Source organism: Hyperolius riggenbachi, chromosome 1 (genome assembly GCF_040937935.1).
Source record: "Hyperolius riggenbachi isolate aHypRig1 chromosome 1, aHypRig1.pri, whole genome shotgun sequence".
Lineage (NCBI taxonomy): Eukaryota > Metazoa > Chordata > Amphibia > Anura > Hyperoliidae > Hyperolius > Hyperolius riggenbachi.
In genome coordinates this window covers 37447543-37468305 of record NC_090646.1, presented here as the reverse complement: position 1 = coordinate 37468305, position 20763 = coordinate 37447543, and the positions used below count along the sequence as shown (strand labels likewise).

The 20763-nt window shown below is 46.1% G+C and overlaps 1 protein-coding gene across 1 annotated transcript in view; it reads left to right on the top strand.

Moving 5' to 3' along the window:
• LOC137546547 (vomeronasal type-2 receptor 26-like) overlaps nucleotides 1-20763 on the top strand; it is a 150057-nt gene that overhangs the window by 38110 nt on the left and 91184 nt on the right. The window contains exons 5-6 of the mRNA XM_068269191.1: nucleotides 12621-12782; nucleotides 19616-19840. Coding sequence (XP_068125292.1) covers nucleotides 12621-12782; nucleotides 19616-19840 — 387 coding nt within the window. The remainder of the gene's footprint in view (nucleotides 1-12620; nucleotides 12783-19615; nucleotides 19841-20763) is intronic.

Genomic DNA, 20763 nt, shown 5'->3' with positions numbered 1-20763 from the left:
CTGTACTTGGCTACCTATACTAGGGCTGGAACCACCTATACCTAACTACCTATACTGGAGCACCACCTATACCTGGCTACCTTTACTTAGAGCACCACATGTACCTGGCTACCTATACTGGGGCACCACCTATACTTGTCAAGTCAGGAGAAGCCAAAAAATTATGAAGTTTATAGGCGCCGCTCTATTTCCCTATCACCCCACTTAACAGCTGCTTGGTTCTCAAGGTGTGGGGTATCCCCTTAGCCCCCACCAGTCATAGAAAGTATAAGAGAAGAAAGAGAACAGCGCTTGTACTACAATCTGTTACACTAATCAATTTTATTGCTTATATATAAAATTTCCTATTATTCCAGATAGGATACATTCGTAAAAATATAAAAATATCATAAAAGAACATATGTTGTCCCCAAAGGAACGTTCATCCAGTGACCTCTAGATGTATCTCCTATTCATCTAGCCAAGAGGTTTAGATAATAAGCCCCACTCGTATTCACATACATACGACCATACACACTTTGGAGGCACCTGATTCTCTAAAAAAGCCTCCTATATAAAAAACTTTTCCCCTTTAAATAATCTGTGTAATGGGCTACTGTAGAAAAGTCCTTATATTGTGCAGACGTTAGTTGGATAAAATAGTTCCCTCTCTGTTGATTGAAAAAAGCGCTGTTCTCTTTCTTCTCTTGCACCACCTATACTTGGCTACTTATACTGGGGCATTTATAGCTTGCTATCTATACTGGGGCGCCTGTACTTGGCTAACCTATACTGGTGCACCACCCATACTTGGCTACCTATACTGGGGGCAACTATACCAGGCTACCTATACCGGGGCACACCTATAGTTGAATACCTATACTGGGGCACCTGTGTCTTGCTGGCCTATACTGGAGCACCAGCTATACCAGGCTACCTATACTGGGGGCATCTACACCAGGCTACCTATACTGGGGCACCACCTATAGATGACTACTTATACCGGGAGCACCTATACCTGACTAGGGCAGGGGGATGAGCTGAGACAGAAGGGGACAAGCAGTAACACAGGGGAAAAAAAGAGGCACAGGGGGAACAGAGGTGGACAAAAGAGGCACAGGGAGACAAGAGATGAGACGAAAACATGAGGTCACACAGAGGGACACAAAAGAGGCACAAACTGAGGTGAGACAGAGGGGGAGAAAAGAGGCACAGGAAGAAAAGAGGGGGACAAAACAGAACGGATAAAGGATAAGAATGAACCTACAAGATCCTATCTCATTTGCTAACCGGAGACTACCTGTATCTTGCTAGTATTTTGCTCCACCCACAACATGCCATGGTCACTCCCACTTTTTGCAGCATCACGCTGTGCATGCCGCTCTCTTCAGTGTCGAAGCCATGCACTTTGCGCACGGACACGGGGGTGGGGTGGCACTGGCTAGTGGGCGGGAACAGCAACCAGTGGGTGGGCCCAGGGAGGTGAGGGCCCAGGCCTGATAATGTGTGAGGGGGCCCAAAATTTCTGATGGCGGCCCTGTTCCGAAATATGAATATTTTATGGTGAAATGTTGCCACATTATACTTATTTTCTAGTAAAGCGCTTCTGTAATACGTTTATTTTCTGTTGAAAGTAACGTTGCAATAATAATAATTATTTTCTGGTGAAAGGCTTCTGCAATATGTGTATTTTCTGGTGAAATACTGCCAAAATAAAAGTATTTTCTGATGAAACGCTGCTGTGTCACGATTATTTTATAGTGAAATGCTTACACTTTATGAATATTTTCTGATGGAATGCTGATGCATTACAATTATTTTCTGGTAAAATGCTTTCACTTTATGGTTATTTTCTGATGAAACGCTGCCGCATTACGATTATCTTCTGGTGAAACTCTGCAGCATTATGATTATTTTCTGGTGAAATGCTTCCAGTTTATGATACATTTCTGATGAAATGCTGCTGCATTACGATTGTTTTCGTGACAGCTATCAAAGTAATCAATTATTTGAGCACCCCTAAAATAATTTACCAAACAATTTTAATAAAGTAAACTGATAGTAAAATCTATATGTATATATTTTTCTTTTCACCAAATTACCTGTAAGATTGTGTCCCATTACAGATGACGGAACAGTTGGAATGTGGAATAGTTCATCTTCACAGGGGACATCCCTCTAGGAAGCAAGAGTGGAACAATTTATCTGTAGCTTCCCCCACCCTATAGGATGTTGCCACAAGATAAAAGTATTGCACCACTCGGGGGTTGGGGGAGGGGTCTTTGTATAAAGCTACTAGGGAGTCACTGTCAGTGTTGCTCGAATGCACCCAAATTCGATTTGAGTGCATTTGAATCCGGGTCCAGATCAAATCCGGTTTTGGCCATGATCACGACCATAGAACTCGATTCGAGTTTGAATTTGAGTTGTGAGCACAAATTTAATCTGGATCACGAGTCATGATCACAAATGGCCTTAAAGGGAAGGTTCAGGGTGAGGCAAAAAAAAACATCAAAATCCACTTACCTGGGGCTTCCTCCAGCCCGTGGCAGGCAGGATGTGCCCTCGGCGCCGCTCCGCAGGCTCCTGGTGGTCTCCGGTGGCCGACCCGACCTGGCCAGGCCGGCTGCCAGGTCGGGCTTCTCCTGCGCTCCAATCTGCTTTTCACGCTGGCGTCATCGGACGTCCTAAGGGCTGTACTACTGAGAACTACTGAGCCTTCGCAGTACAGCCCTTAGGACGTCCGATGACGTCAGCATGCCGCGTGAAACGCAGTTTGGAGCGCAGAAGAAGCCCGACCAGGCAGCCGGCCTGGTCAGGTCGGGTCAGCCACAGGAGAGCACCGAGAGCCTGCGGAGCAGTGCCGAGGGCACAGCCTGCCTGCCACTCGCTGGAGGAAGCCCCAGGTAAGTGGATTTTGATTTTGTTTTTTTGTTTTTTTTGCCTCACCCTGAACCTTCCCTTTATGGAAAGCAACACCACTATTAAATACATGTGGAGGTGTAATTAAAAAAAACAAAAAAAAATGATGGAAAACTTTTTTTTTCTGTATTTGTTTGTTTATTCTTCTTCACCGTCTTCACCTCTTCTTTTTATTCTCTCCATCTTTTTCTTCACCGTCTTCGTTTTCTTTTTCACCATCTTCTTTCTCACCATCACCTTCACCATCTTCTTCTTCGCCTCCTTTTTTTTCTTCTTCTTCTTTACCTGGTTCTTCTTGTTCTTCATCTGGTTCATCTTCACTTGGTTTTTCATCTTCTTCTTCACCTGGTTCTTCTTCTTCTTTTTCTTCTTCTTCATCATCTGGTTCTTCTTCTTCTTCACAAATTTCACTGGGAAAATGTAAACTGCAGCCATTCTTACACTGTTAATGGTAGGGTTCTCAAACTTTGCACAGTTGGTCATTGGGTGACTGGGATCAATATTCAAAAAAGTGGGTGGAGCCTACAAAAGCCAATCAAAATTCACCTATTGATTTTCAAGGTGAATATTTAATTGCTGCTATTATCGCCCTGTTCACTACTTGCCCACCGCGTCAGGCAACGCCGGGTCATCAGTGGGCGGAGACAAATACAAATTTCACTGGGAAAATGTAAACTGCAGCCATTGTTACACTGTTAATGGTAGGGTTCTCAAACTTTGTACAGTTGGTCACTGGGTGACTGGGATTAATATTTAGAAAATTGGGTGAAGCCTACAAAAGCCCATAAAAATTCACCTACTGATTTTCAAGGGGAATATGTTATAGCTGCCATTATTGCGCAAGCCTCAAACCTGGTACAGTTTGTCATTGGGTGACTGGAGTTCAAATTCAGAAAAGGGGGTGGAGCCACAAACAGTCAATCAGATTTGTTTCATTTCCATGCAAATTATTGATGCCAAAGACCGCAAAGCTCACAAACTTGGTCATTAAGTAATTGAGTGATAGTGTGTTAGGGCTAGAAACAGTGGGTGCAGCCAACACCAGCCAAATACATACTCAGGCAATGCTGGGTCATCAGTGGGCAGAGACAAATACAAATTTCACTGAGAAAATGTAAACTGCAGCTATTCTTACACTGTTAATGGTAGGGTTCTCAAACGTTGCACAGTTGGTCACTGGGTGACTGGGATTAATATTAAGAAAAGTGGGTGGAGCCTACAAAAGCCAATTAAAATGTATCTATTGCTTTTCAAGGAAATATTTAATTTCTGCCATTCTTTTACTGTTAAATGGCACACGCCTCAAGCCTGGTACAGTTGGTCATTAGGTGACTGGAGTTTAAATTCAGATAAGGGGGTGGAGCCACAAACAGTCGATCAGATTTGTTTCATTTCCATGCAAATTATTGATGCCAAAGACCGCAAAGCTCACAAACTTGGTCATTGAGTGACTGTGTGTTAGGATTAGAAAAAGTGGGCACAGACAACACCAGCCAAATGCATACCTGGACAACGCCAGGCCATCAGCTAGTAAATAAATAAATAAATAAATAAATATATAAATAAATAAATAATTAAATTACATAGGCCTCATCTCTCAAACACCCCAAATTCTATTCTCTTGCTTGTCACAGCTAAAATCATAACCTATATACATAATCAGTTTTTCGGCACAATGGCAGACTGTAAACTACCAGTAGCACTAAAGGCCCTTTTTTCCCACCAAATGTAACAATGTCATTCTTTCTTATCAAAGGCCCTGACTGAGTGACAGAACATTTGATACATGCCATTAATGTTACCATTCTGAAAACTAGAACGGGTTCATCCCTCGGGAGCGTTTTGCACATGCGCAGTACAATATTTTCTCCTACTGCACATGTGCAAGACACTCGCGGAGGCGGGAGCATGACCAAGGACTCATGCAGGGCCATGCAGGTGCAGTCGCTGGCAAGTAGCTCTGTTGCCAGAATCAAAACTAAGCCACTGCGGGGACCAGAGGATGACACGAGTACAGGGCGGCTTCAGAGGGCTGGTAGACGCCCCAGGTAAGTGAAACTCTTTTTATTAGTTTAGCTAACGTTCCCTTTTTAGACAGAGAATACACTAGACGCGTTTGTGTGCGCTTTGCCATGGAGGGCAAAACACGCATGATTCTACAGTGCACACACACCTGCTTCAGCATGTGCACACTCCCGTACATGCTCTTTAAATGAGGGAACACTCTTGTAGGGCCGTCTCCCCGTGATTCCCAGGTCTCTGTCCGCTTTTGTGTTAATGTGTAATGCAAAAGTTTTTCCAGGAATGATTACGCATATCCAAGTTTGCAGCATCATGTACAGTATGCAAATGTGTGCGTCGTGCAGAAAAAAGCAGAAAGTTGTGCAATTTAAAAAATGCACGGAAGATAAAGTTCCCTTAGGCAGGGAACACACTAGATGCGTTTGTGTGCGTTTTTCCATGGACAGCAAAACGTGCACAATTCTACAATGCACACGCAGGTGCACTTTAAGGCAGGGAACACACTTGCAGGGTTGTTTTCCTCTGTGATTCCCGGGTCTTTGCCAGCTTTTTTGTATGTGTTTAATGCAAAGATTTTTTCCGTAAACGTTTCTGCATTTCTGCGTTTGCGGCAGCATGTACTGTATGTGAACATGTGTGTTGTGTGGAAAAAAGCAGAAAGCTGTGCAATTTCAAGACACATGGAAGTTAAGGTTCCCTTCAGGTAGGGAACACACTAGATGCAATTGTACACATTTTTCCATGGACGGCAAAACAAACACGATTCTACAAGTTATTGAAGTCAATAGCCTTGTGCGTGAAATGTGTGTTGTGACTGTTTGTTCATGTTTTGCATTTTTCCATTCATTGTTAAATTGGACACATTTCCGATTGTTTTCAAATGATGTGCACATTCACATATTGTACATGCTGTCAGACGTGGAAACATTCCCAGAAAAACATACACGTTAAGCACAAATGCAAAAGCCGACTGAGGCCCGGGAATCACAGGGGAAAACGTCCCTGCAAGTGTACCCTACAGGTGCGAGGTAAAAAAAAATCTATTTACCTAGTTTTTCTTCCAGCCCCTTGCAGCCTATCTGACCCTCGCTAGAGATGGCCCGAACTGTTTGCATGGGAACTTATTCGCGCAAACATCAGTGGTTCATGTTAACGTTCGCAATCGAACACAAACTTTATGCGACCCGCTCCCTATACTACATCATTGGGCTAAACTTTGACCCTCTATATCACGGTCAGCAGACACATGATAGCCAATCAGGCTGCACTCCTTCCTGGAGTCCCCCCTCCCCTTATATAAGGCAGCAGCATCCACCATGTTCTCACTCTGTGTGCTGCAGTATTAGTGAGAGAAGGGAGAGACATTGGAGAGATAGGGAAAGCGATAATTAGGAGGTCTGTTAGCTTGCTCCTTGCTGATATTTGTTGCTAAAAAGCACCACAAAACAGCTCTTTTGAGAGCTAATGTTCTTGTGATGTGTTTTTTTTTGTGTGCGTGTGTGTGGCCCACTGACACTGCATATACAGCCCTGTCAGTCACAGCTGGCCCTTGCTAATTGTGATACTGTGCCAGGCCCAGAACGTTCAGTACCTACGTTTCACTGCACCTGTGTGTGTGACGGCTGCACATTTGTAATACCAGTCCGTGCACACTTGTTCACTGCACCTGCGTGACAGCACACAGTTTTATATACCAGTCATTGCATACCTGTTCACGGTACCTGTGTGCAGTGCTGCTAGGATACCCCTTTTTAAAACCCGAATTGGATCCGGATCTGGATACCTAGATATCCGATCCAGGTCGGATATCCGAGTTTCAAATTTTCTGACCCGAATCCGAATCGGATATCTGACCCCAGTATCCGGGGTATCCGGGCAAATTCGGATATCTGGAGAGAAAAAACGCAAGTGGCCTTTAAATTGCTTTAAAAATTTTTTTTAGGGTAAATGAGGCATGTAGCAGCATTATTTTTTAAAGGGAAACACTAATTGATGATGTGGGTACTTAAAATCCCCCCCCCCCCCAAAAAAAAATGGCTGTCAATTAACTTCAGGACTAGGTTTCAGACAGTGGTCGTGCAGTCCACATTGTGTCCAAAGTCCAACCGCACAACTGGGACATGGCAGTTTTCAGCCCAGACAGACACATCCAAAAACGCAGCAATTGTGTTTTGGGTTAAATATAGGTGGTATCAGCACAGCAGCAGTGGCCTGTGGCCCCCTGGCGGTGGAAGCAGCAAAGGCAGCAGGATGCCGGATGTGGCACTTGGCAGTGGCATGTGGCACGTGGCACTTGGCATGTGGCACGTGGCACTTGGCACGTGACACTTTGCACATGGCACTTGGCATGTGGCACTTGGCACTTTGCACTTGGCACGTGGAACTTTGCACGCGGCACTTTGCATGTGGCACTTGGCATGTGGCACTTGGCACTTTGCACTTGGCACGTGGAACTTTGCACGCGGCACTTTGCATGTGGCACTTGGCACGTGGCACTTTGCACTTTGCACGTGGCACTTTGCACTTTTCATGTGGCATTTTGCACTTGGCACGTGGCACTTTGCACGTGGCACTTTGCACTTTGCACATGGCACTTTGCATGTGGCACTTTGCACATGCCAAGTGCCACGTGCCACCTGCCACGTGCAAAGTGCCACTTGCAAAGTGCAAAGTGCAAAGTGCCAAGTGCAACGTGCCAAGTGCCATGTGCCAAGTGCCACGTGACGAGTGACAGTCAGACAGCAGATGAGAAGACACTAACTGTCACACTGGCACTGCACAGTATCAGAGCAGGTTTGTAGTAAGCTAACACAGTAGTACTAGTACTCTAACAACTACTAACACTGACTGCAGTACTACAGTACTAACTACACAATAACACAGTAATCCTATTCCCTAATCCCTAACCTAACCTATACTGTAGCTAGCTAAGGCTAATAGCTGGCCAGCAGGCAGCTTCTGGCCTGGTCTGTGCACAGCACACACACAGACACATAGCAGCTGCAGCAGCCCTGCAGCACACACTCTGACTGTCACACAATGAAATCAAGCTAATTAACAATACAACAATAGTGTAGTGATAGTGAAGGGGTTAATCACTGAACAGCTTTAGGTTTATCACTGTGTACAGTACTTGCTAGGCCAGCAGCACTGGATCCTGTCTCTCATTGAGCATTCACAAGCAAGGACAATATTTCTCATCATGACAGCCCTCCTTATTATACAGGGGGACTGGCCAGGGTTCCTTTCTGTGATTGGTTGCTAGGGCTTCTGCTAGGAGCCCTCTGATTCAGTGCTGGTCGTAATGGAAAAATCTACGCTTACGGATCATTACGCGTAATTTTACGCTATTACGCATTACGCAATTACGGTTACGCCGTAGGAAAATATCTACGGTACATCACTGTAATTACGCGTAAACTTACGCAGTTACGCGTAAGGATACCGTAATGTAGGCACTTACACTACGATGTTACGCGTAGTGCTGTAATACCCATTAATGCGTATTTTTTTACGCATACGGACGATATGTACGCAATAGCCGTCAATGTGACAGTTATTGCGTACATATCATTCGTATGCGTCAAAACGTACGCTTATACTGAAGGGCGGGAGAAGATACTATTGGTTGTTTAGGATGTTGACTGATTGGCTACTCTTAGAAAAGGGGAGTTTTTACGTTAGTAATTACGCGTAAAATTACGCATAAGTGTTCGTAAAATTACGCATACCTAGCAATTACGGTAGACAGTGTAATTACGATACCACTCTACTGCTTACGCGTAAATAATTACGCGTAAGACCGTAATTTACGTGTAGCGCTTACGCGTAAATTTACATTGAATTACGATGCGTAATTACGCTCATGCGTAATTTCGGCCCAGCACTGCTCTGATTGGCTCAATGATGTCCTGGATGTCATGTACTTAGTTACAGTATGTCAATAGTTGGATTTATGCGGATATCCGCGGATATCCATGCATATCCGCATTGCCAGCCAACAATCTGCAGATAGCTATCCAGATTTCCACAGAAATCTGGTATCTGAATCCGAATCGGATAGCTGAAAATAAGGTCGGATATCTGGGTTACCCGGATATCCGGAATCTGGATGAGCAGCACTACCTGTGTGTGTGTGACAGCTGCACATTGTGTTGATACCAGTCCACGCATACCTGTTCACTGCACCTGTGTGACAGCACGTTGTTTTATATACCAGTCACTGCATACCTGTTCACTGTACCTGTGTGTGTGACAGCTGCACATTGTATTGATACTAGTCAGTGCATACCTGTTCACTGCACCTGTGTAACAGCACACAGTTTTATATACCAGTCACTGCATACCTGTTCATGGTACCTGTGTGTGTGACAGCTGCACATTGTATTGATATCAGTCCATGCATACCTGTTCACTGCACCTGTGTGACTGCACATTGTAAGTGCAGTCAGTGCATACCTTTCACTTCATCTCCCCCAATATGGACAAAAACAGGCAGAGGAAGAGGCAGAGCCTGAAGCAGGCCACCCGGCAGGTATGTTTAAGGTCATGCTGTTGTGATTTCACCCTGGACCAAAGTACAGTGTTCAGAAGGCACATGCCATCAACCCCCAAGATTGTCAGGACATAGTTAACTATTTAACACAGAACACCTCATCTTCCTCAGCTTCCGCACAGAACCATGACATATCTTCCTCCTCCTGCTCTGATTCTGGCACCCCACTTAACACTCAGTTGGTCAGTCACCACCACCAAAGTAACATCATCCCAGGGCTCAGCGGTGTGGAATTTTTGTGTGTGTCTGCCTCGGATAAGAGCAATGCCATCTGTACTCTCTGCCACCGAAAATTGAGCCGTGGAAAGACCAAGACCCGTAGGGACAACTTCCTTACGGAGGCACATGATTACAAAGCACAAACTGCAATGGGATGACCACCTGAGGAAAAGCAGCACACAAAAGCAAAGCCACACACTGCAGTGGAAGATACCAGGTCGCAATTATTTCTCAAAAAAGACGATACCCAAACTGTACCGAGATGTTGAAAGGCAAGTGGTGTCATCTCTGGCACACAGTGTTGGGTCAAGGGTCCACCTGACCATGTGGTCTGCAAAGTCTGGTCAGGCCTGCCTGAAAGCTAAGTCAGTTCCCACACATAGCATCTCTGCCTGCACGCTGTGTGACTGCCTGCCCCAAGACTAAGTCAGTCCCCAGTCCCCACACAGCACCTCTGCCCGCCGGCCACTTGACTGCCTTCTCCTCCACCACCAACAGGGTCCAGGACTCCAGGTGGATTCCTGAATTTTTTAAGGCTGCTGCTAGAAAAATGGTGATTTTTCTGGTGCGTGTACATGCCTAATTTTTATGGCTGCACTGTGGCTGCACAACAAAACAAAAGGCATGTACATGTGTCAATTCAACTTCGTGATCATTACCTTGCTGCTTAGAAGGGGCTTGCATATCACAATAGAGAAATGACTGCCGGCTATATGAGTGTGTTTGGGTGCACACCTGACCCAAGATAACAGTGCTGGGCCGAAATTACGCATGAGCGTAATTACGCATCGTAATTCAATGTAAATTTACGCGTAAGCGCTACGTGTAACTTACGGTCTTACGCGTAATTATTTACGCGTAAGCAGTAAAGTGGTATCGTAATTACACTGTCTACCGTAATTGCTAGGTATGCGTAATTTTACGAACACTTACGCGTAATTTTACGCGTAATTACTAACGTAAAAACTCCCCTTTTCTAAGAGTAGCCAATCAGTCAACATCCTAAGCAACCAATAGTATCTTCTCCCGCCCTTCAGTATAAGCGTACGTTTTGACGCATACGAATGATATGTACGCAATAACTGTCACATTGACGGCTATTGCGTACATATCGTCCGTATGCGTCAAAAAATACGCATTAATGGGTATTATGGCACTACGCATAACATTGTAGTGTAAGCGCCTACATTACGGTATCCTTACGCGTAACTGCGTAAGTTTACGCGTAATTACAGTGATGTACCGTAGATAATTTCCTACGTCGTAACCGTAATTGCGTAATGCGTAATAGCGTAAAATTACGCGTAATGATCCGTAAGCGTAGATTTTTCCATTACGACCAGCACTGCAAGATAATAAGGTTGTTGCTTCATTGTGAACAGACCAAATTCGATCAGCTGGGCAGTCACTGTTGTTCTGTCATTGAGCTACCTCAGCCCGGCGACCATATGGCCTTAAAAACCGCCATTGCCTGCACTTTCGCCATGGTGCGCACCAGGCCAGCACGGCCATCACTACAGAAACAGCTGTTTGCGGTGCGTTACACAGTGAGTTTGGTCTGTCAGAGTGAAGCAGTACACTAATTACACTACCTGATTGATCAGAATCAGAATCAGAATCAGAATCATTTTTATCCGCCAGGCACGACAGGGTCGTGCTCGGAATTGGATTTGGCAAGTACAATTTCACGGATAAAGGATAGGACTATAGATAACAGAGGGCATACAGTAACAGAGATTCATAGATAAAAACAAAAGGAAGAGCACATAAACCAAAAACGGCTAAAGCAGAAGTCCAGATTCATAATTAGTTCATGAACAGGGTGCAGTTCTGGAACACAATGTTGCTCCAGTGCTGGGCTCAGAGCGAGTTAATGAGTTCAGGAGGGTGACAGCTGAGGGGAAGAGAGAGTTCCTGTGCCTAGAGGTTTTGGTGGCGATGGCCCGAAACCTACGGCCACTGCCGTTTCTTGGGCCGTGCAGGGCGTGCAACTGCACTGAGTGCAGTGCGGGAGGTTGGAGCAAGGGGGCGCTGAATGGGGAGAAAGTTTCAGACTGAGCAGAGCTGGAGAGGAGAGGAAGAAGAGGAAATAAGAGGAAGATGGGCGATCATGTGACCCAGCTCCTCTGCTACCACGCAGCAATGAGAGGAAGGGAAGTACCGCCCCAGCCCTTGAGGGGGAAAAGTGTTCATCCGATCAGGTATTTGTGAAGCAGCTGCTGAGAGCTCTGCACAAGGCAGAGGGAGGATATCAGCAGGGGAACAATCCAGAGCTGCAGCAGAGAGGAATCACAAGGCTATTGTGCTTGTTTCCAGAACATCCCACTCACATTGCAGAGCACAGAGTACTGGGAGGATGGAGAAGTGCTAGTAAGGAAATCCAGAGCGATGAGCAGAGCCGGATCATCGGGGCCCCATTTACAAGCCTGCTTCAGTGCTGCTGCCGCTGCTGCTACAGGGCCCCATTAGTGTGTAGTCACGCTCTCTCATCCGGCTCTTTCACCTGTCTCTAGCCGGAGTCTGCATCCCGCAGCGGCACTGGTTTCCGGAACTGAGCTGTGAGCTGGGGCTGAGCTGTTGCTATGGTAAAGAGACGCTCAGCTCCCCAGTCCTCACAGTCAGTCAGCATGTGCCTTGTGTGACCCACCTCTGCCAACGTTAATTCGTCGGCACACCCCCTCCCGAGAGACCTAGGAGGGTCAGCAAGGGGTACATCTGCCCCCCCCCCCCCCCCCTCACAGCATCTAAGGGAGCGATAGGCAGTGAAGCCGATCATATAGCCAGGGCTATGGATAAGCAGCAGAGATCATGGCCAAGCTGCACAATTGATTCACCTTCCTGCTGAACTGACCCTCAGATCACTTGTTCGGCTATGGAGGGTAAATAAGGCCACCCATGTGCTGCTTGAAATGATGATGATGAGTCCAGCCAGCCCCCAGCGTGCCCCATGTGCTTCACGTCGCCGAGCATGAGCGAGCCTGTAACAAGAGGGAGTGCAGAGCAGCTTGCGCTGAGGAAGGACTCTGTAAATGCAAAGCCAGCCGAGGAAGGAGGCTGTCACTGTGTCCTGTCTGCATTCAGCATGGTAAGCTGATGGCTCTCACATTCCTCTCCCTCCTGAGTCTGACTTCCTTTGATCTTCTGTTTACCCCTCTGCCTATTCACCCCCTCTCCACAGCATGACAGGTTTACTGATCTAGTTTTCACCCTTTCTCTGCTGGTTTTATGAGCTGCAGGCCAGCTCCTTGTTTTCCTATATGGCCACATGTCTGTTTACTTATTTTATTTTCAGTTTTGCATAATCTGTCAGCAATTATTATCATTTAGTATTTATATAGTGCTGACATCTTCTGCAGCACTTTACAGAGTATATTGTCTCTTGTTACTTAACTGTCCCTCAGAGGAACTCACAATCTAATCCCTACCATACTTATGTGTGTACATATGAATCTGGTAGTCGTGTATATATTGTAGTTTAGGGCCAATTTTTATGGGGAAGCAAATGACCTTATCTGTATGTTTTTGGGGTGTTGGAGGAAACCTGAGTGCCCGGAGGAAACCCACACAGACATGGGGAGAACATGCAAACTCTGTGCAGATAGTGCCCTGACTGGGATTCGAACCAGAGATCCAGCGGTGTAATGCTGGGAATACACTGTGTTTTTTTTTCTGCTCGATTCTCCGCTTGATCGATTTTGCCACTCGATTCTTTTATCTTCTGCTTGTTTTTCTTATCTTTTCCCATTCACTTCTAAGAGAAATCGAGTGGCAGAGCAATCGAACGGGAGATCGGACATGTCGGAAATGATCAAACCATCTATCTGTGGCGGAAACGAACCGAGTATTCCCAGCAAAAGGCGAGAGTGCTAACCACTACGCCACCGTGCTGCCCACACTTTACTCTGTCTTTTCAGTGATACACAGAACTCAGCACTTGTTTATTGGTTTCTTGCTGCTAATGGAATCTAACAACTATTTACCAAGTCTACATTCTATATTTTCAGGGAACACTAGTCCTAATGTAGATCTTACTTAACTCTTTTTAAGCAGGCCCATAAGACATGCGCCATCTTCTCCATCCAACTGGCAGCTTCTACTGGTTTTCAAATTCTTGGCGGGGTCATGTACATGGCGTACGTACGAAAAGGGCGTCGGGAAAAAAGGGCGCGTGGTATAAACGATAAATGGAAATATCGTTTATAGAAATTATTGTGTAGAATTTCGTTTAGAAATAGTGTTTTAAGAATTTATAAATCACTAAATAATGTGTATGAGATCGGCAATTCTTAAAACGTTAATCTTCCCTGTTTGTAAAGTGAAACTTATATTTTCGTTTATTAAAAACCCTCCCTGTACCTATCCCTAACCCCTAGACCCCCTGTTGGTGCCTAAACCTAAGACCCCCCTGTTGGTGCCTAAACCTAAGACCCCCCTGTTGGTGCCTAAACCTAAGACCCCCCTGTTGGTGCCTAAACCTAAGACCCCCCTGTTGGTGCCTAAACCTAAGACCCCCCTGTTGGTGCCTAAACCTAAGACCCCCCTGTTGGTGCCTAAACCTAAGACCCCCCTGTTGGTGCCTAAACCTAAGACCCCCCTGTTGGTGCCTAAACCTAAGACCCCCTGTTGGTGCCTAAACCTAAAACCCCCTATGGATAATAATATTTTACAGACATTAATAAATAAAAAATGTAAAGAAAAAAATGTAAATTATTTTTTTGGGTGGATAATAATGTGTTAGAAATGTTTTAGAAATAGTGATTTATTATCTTCATAAACGTTATTCGTCACGGGCTCATTTTGTAAACTTAAATCATCACAAACATAGTTATAAATCCTTAAAAATCTCCGGGCGCCGTTATAAATCCTTAAAAATCTCCGGCGCCTTATTTTCCCCGTTCAGCGTCCATTAAACGATATTTATAATGGAAGTGAATGGGGCGCCCTTTTTGTCCACCTGTCTCATGCGCCCAAATCTACTGCTTCCATGTACATGTGTGCCACAATGCATGCCGAGATATGTAGTCCATGGATGCAAGTACAGAGCTATACTCGCATCCAGGGTTTACATCTGCCAGCATGTATTGTGACATGCGTGTCACACCGCCAGGCATTACAAAAGCTGGCAGAACCTGCTGGTCAGGTGGAGTAAATGACGCATGTCATATGGACCCGAAGGTAAGTAATGATGCTATGCCAAGCAGCACACACCATAATGAACCTCCCTTTTGGAACCTCCCAACAGTAATCTGGCCCTGCACAGGCACGTCATGATTGGCGGGCCGGGGTGAATTTTATCCTGCAGTGTGCTGCCGCTGTGTCCATTTACGTAGCAGTGGCTGGCGTTGCCATGGTGACGTGTCAGCGCCACTCTCCCGATCCCAGCCAGAACACAGCTCCGAAAACTGCAGTCAGCTCAGTACTTGTGGCTGGCTGCTGACATCATCTCCCCATGAGTCCTTTCTATGGTCTGCCCCCTGCTTGTCAGGCACGCTGCTATCATGACTCTCAGGAGGAGGCTGGCTTGGTTCCCGGGGCTGGTGAAAACATTAGCAGAAGGGAGGTCAGGTGTGTTGTTCTAATATGCTGCAGGTGGCCTCGGGTGTACGGCATTTGGAGCTGTGACCATCGACTAGTGCATGTGCAGGACCATGGCTGTGGATGGGCGTGTATCACAAAGCGGTGGGCACTTTTCTCTAGTGACCGTTATATAACGGGCGCAGGCTTTGTGACTAGTATACTATACATAATATGACAGTCAATCAGTCATAATTATGATGAAAATAATAAAATGTGGTCATAAACCTGTCCTGAAAGAGGTCTCTGGTATATCGAAGTCTCTCTTCAGGACAGGTCAATCACCACATTTTATAATTCTCATCATAATTATGACTGATTGACTGTCATATTATATATAGTATACTGTATATCTATGTATAAATTATGCTACACAAGGGAGCTGCTACGTCTAGTATTCTGTGTACTGCAGGCTGCATTCAGGTGGCTTCTCACTGAGGTTCTGCACTGTGGCTGCCCATAATCCTACAGTAAAGTGAAATAATAGCTGCCAGTTTAACTTACCTGGAGGTTCTTCAGCCCCTTGTTGTTCTCCTGGTCCCTCGCCGTCTTTCAGCAGTGGGTTGAGGGATGGGGGCCCAAATCTACTACTTTGCTTAGGGCCCCATTTAGTCTTAATCCGGCTCTGGCGATGAGAGTAACTTGTAAGCACTCTCACTCCCACCAGGTGAACTTTAGTGGGGAAGATTAATTTTGCAGGAGGAAATGAATTGACTTAGAATTTTTTTTTTTTATGTATTGCATCAGGCAGGGGAGCTTTTTATGTCAGACAGCACACGAGATGGCTGAACTGAAGTTGTGGGTCAAGAAGTTTGGTATATGAGGTTCCCCTACAGCTATGGTGATGGATGGGAATTCCTGTCTCTTGTAGTCACTGACAGAGCACAGTGAGGAGGTGTTTCTGTGTGCACAGGGCTTACAGTTTGTAGTAGTGAGGTGGACTATGGAAGCACACAGGCAGTGAGCTGGGAAGATTTAATTTCACTTTGTTTGTCCAGAGAGTGCAGCTGCATAATCTGACACCCTGTTTTTAAAGAGTACCCGAAGAATGCCATTAGGACACAGAGGTTCTGCATACAATGACCAGCCTTTGTTACTATACTGTGCCCCCCAGGCCCCCCCTGCGCTCTGCTGTCCCCCAGAAATCAAACCGCCGTGCTAGCGACATGCAGCGTGTTGCTAGCAGGCTGTTTACCTCTGAGTGTCTGTCACCGCCGCTTCCCCGCCTCCTCTATAGCGCTGCTCCCCGTCTGCGTCCCTTCCCTCCAATCAGCTTACGGAGGCGGGGAGCTGCGCTATAGAGGAGGCGGAGAAGCGGTGGTGACAGACACTCAGAGGTAAACAGCCTGCTAGTGGCAGGCTGCATGTCGCTATCATGGTGGTTTGATTTCTGGGGGACAGCAGAGCGCAGGGGGGGCCTGGGGGGCACAGTATAGTAACAGAGGCTGGTCATTGTATGCAGTACCAGCCTCTGTGTCCTAATGGCATTCTTAAAACCCACCTCTGGTTCTCTTTAAAATGTACTAGAGATCAGTCATACTTACCGTTTTATACATACCTGGGGCTTCCTCCAGCCTCATGAGCACAGAGCGCTCCCACGCCGCTGTCCTCCGCTGCCTTCAGCTCTGGTATCGGGTCCCATTAGTTCAGCCAGTCTGCGGAAGAGAAAGTGCTCTCTTTACGTATCTCTCCTGTGCCTGCCCAGTAGAGCGAACCTAATTGGAATTGGCTGTTTTTGTTCTGAGAGCTGCAACAGCGCCACCCGCTGGAGCCAGGGAAGGTAAATATAGCAAGTCAGGGGAGGATTGCGGGAGGCTTCGGGGGAGCCAGCGCTGGATTGTCTGCAGCTACAGGGGAGGGGGAAGCCTCATTGGGACATTGAGGCTTCCCCCTCCCAAGGTAAGTACCCCCCCAGGGGATGTTTTTTTTTTAATACAGGGTCTCTTTAAGAAAGTGTAAACTCCTTCTGTACTTTTTTTTTAAGCGTTTTCCTCCAAACATAAATACCAAACTGCTACTTCACACCTCATCCTATTGCATTCAGATTGTTGCTCCCCATAAATCCAAGTCTCAGCTACACTGTCCCCTCAGAGGGGCTCACAATATAATTCCTACCATAGTCATACATTTATGTATGTGTTGTGTAGTCTGTAGTGCTGCATGCTATCTCCTCTCTGTAATAGACATCCTTCCTTATTCCCATTCCTGCTTATTTACACCTGATTGATATAATGTTTGGCAAAGCTAACCTCTTCAGTCAGTGTCAGATCCTGTTTTCCTCTACCATCTATGGCTCCCGCCCATTCCTGCAACAGGCTGTTACCACACCCCCCCCCCCCTCCCGAAACATATTCTTGTATAACTGCATCTTTCCACATATGCCGGCCCTCCCATAGCATGCTAGAAGAAGAAGTTTGGTTGAGAATTTGCCGTGTTTATAGTTTACTCACAACATTGGTAATTCGTTAAATGGCTAATAACAAATAAGCCCACTGTGCTCGCACATTCCCAGACACTATGTGCCAGCCGATTGTATCTCTCACCTGCTCCTTTTTTCATTTAATAGAAAGTATAGCTCAGCAGTGTGCCTTCGTGGACCTTGCTCCCTAAAACTGACAACCTAATGAATATATGTGAAGAGCGATATTGGTCAACCATGTACATGGACCTTAGGTCTTAGGAGTGGCGGTCGGTGAGGCCTTGGGTAGTGAAAAATACAAATCCAGCCTTGGCTGAGGGAGTCTGGGAGCCAGCAAGAGGCAAGTGGCATCACCACCTGTACTGGGGGGGGGGGGCGTATTTTTTGACCCTCGCCCTGGGAGCAGTTTGACCTAGAAACTGCACTGCCTACGGCCTAACGGAAGTCTGCTGAAGAACCGCTGGCCAGGGTGAGAGGGGTCGCCAGCAATCCTCTGTGCTCTTGAGCGTAGCCTGGAGTTGTGGAGGAGGTCAAGCGAAGGTAGAGGTCTGCCGATGATTCTCTCCGCCGATCTAACGACCCTCTGAAGTTTGTATCTGTCTCTGGTGGAGGAGCCAGCGCACCAGACTAGGATGGAGGAGCAGAGGACGGACTCGATGGTGGCGGTGTAAAAAAACGTCAGTAGCTCTTGAGCCATGCCGAACTTCTTCAGTTGGCGGAGGAAGAAAAGCCTCTGCTGTGCTTTCTTCTGGGTTAAGGCTGATTGATGTATACACACGCAAGATGTTTTAAAGCACTTTATGCCTCCAATTTAGCATTGCAATGTGTTTTCGGCCTTTGAAACGCTGCTGTGCGTCAAATCCGTAATGTTCCCTGGGACTTTTGCCGTGTATCCCACTCCGCCATGCCCCCCTCCAGGTGTTAGACCCCCTTCAAACATTTTTTTCCGTCACTTTTGTGGCCAGAATTAATGTTTGAAGTTTTGAAAGCTCACCTATTGAAGACTATTGCTGTATTTGCAAAGTTCGTGCAAACCCAAACTTTTGCGGAAGTTCGCGTTCGAGGTTCGCAAACCTAAAATCAGAGGTTCAAGCCATCTCTAATCCTCGCTACAGTTCTGCCTCTGTTACAGATGCCAATCTTGTCAGGACGGTATCCTTTGTGCCTGCGTGAGTGCTTGGCTGTGAGCTCTTGGCAGACACAGAAGATGCCGATCTGGCATGTTTGGCATCTGCAGCGGAGGGGATCCCGGGATGCTAGAGCTGTGGCAAAGGACAGATAGGCTGCCAGTGGTTAAAGGAAGCAGGTAGTTACTTTTAAAGTGCACATTAGTGCAAATTAGTTTATGTGTGCTCATGCACATGCAACCGCGGGTCCTCCCGCACATACATACGCATGCGCATGCACATGCGTGCTCCCATGTGCATGCATGAGTGTTTTAAACACTGAACATTTTAAAATGTCCATTGGTACATTAACAGGGACCAATGGGGTGTTTTAATACTACTGGTGATCCTGAAGTGGTTAAGTAGTTAACCTCCGCAGGAGGATACGGAGGCGTGGCACTTAGCAAGCTGCATGTAGCTTCCAGGATCGCATTAAACAACAAATAATATCATGAGTGGAATGTGACATTTACACAAATGATGTTAATGGGCAGTAAACAATCATGCCAGTGCTATCCATTCCCGTAAATCGACAGTGCTGAAATGATGATTGCCACGGCTCGAGGTTTAGCACCGTAGGATGTAAATCTGAAGCAGTCTTTACATAACAGGTGCAGCCATCATATAATTGCTGTAACATGTACAGTATAAGCCTTCTCTCTGCTCCCCTCCCCCCTGCTGTGGCGTTGTATGTTTAGTTACTCATTTTCATCAATGTTTCTTCATGTGTTTATTTTAATTTCTGTATTTCTTATTTAGATTTATCATCAGCTTAAATCTATTACACATTCTTTTGAGCCAAGTGGACCAATGCCATTATTTAATGAAGACAGAGAATTTGTTTATCACTACAGGATAACTAATTCTGTAGCAAAAGAGGATTCTTCCAGTGTGAACACTGTGGGTATATTTACCCCCTGGGCTTCAGAAGATCAGCAGCTTCAGATCAACACATCAGACATAACATGGAGATCCTCCAGTAAGGTAGGTCTATGGTGTGCATTGGGAACTGGGCCAAATTAAGTGTAGAGATGTAGCGAACGGTTCGCCTTTGAATGGTTCCAGGCGAACTTTGGTGGTTCGCACTCGCCTGCACCAGGCGAACTTTTGCGGAAGTTCGATTCACCCCATAATGCACTATGAGGGTCAACTTTGACCCTCTGCATCACAGTCAGCAGGCACATTGTAGCCATTCCGGCTACACTAAGCCCTGGAGCCCCCACCCTCCCTTATATAAGGCAGCCTCCGGCGGCCATTACACTCACTCGTCTGCCTGCTATTAGACAGACTAGGGAGAGCTGCTGCAGAATGTTCTCCGAGGGACAGATTAGTTAGGTTCTTGGCTGCTTAGCTTGCTCCTGGCTGATTATTATTGCTTTTATAGCACCCCTCAACAGCTCTTATCAGAGCTAATCCTGTATTTTTTTTTCTGTGTGTCAAACTGACACTTTTGTTGCATGCACAGCCTTGCTAATTCATAGTGTGTGTGCCACTGCCAGCAGCCCAGCACATTCAGTGACTACCTGTGTGTGTGACAGGGAGCTGCACATTGTACTACCCAGTGCTGCATATACCCAGTACCTGTTGTGTTTACTTAACCCACCTCATCACTCCATATACCTAGCTTTGTGTTGAGTGAACCCACCTCACTGCATCTAAATACCTGTTGTGTTCAGTGAACCCACCTCATCACTGCATATACCCAGCTTTGTGTTGAGTGAACCCACCTCACTGCATATAACTACCTTTATTGTTCAGTGAACCCACCTCACTGCATCTAACTACCTGTTGTGTTCAGTGAACCCACCTCACTGCATCTAACTACCTGTTGTGTTGAGTGAACCCACCTCACTGCATATAACTATCTTTATTGTTCAGTGAACCCACCTCACTGCATATAACTACCT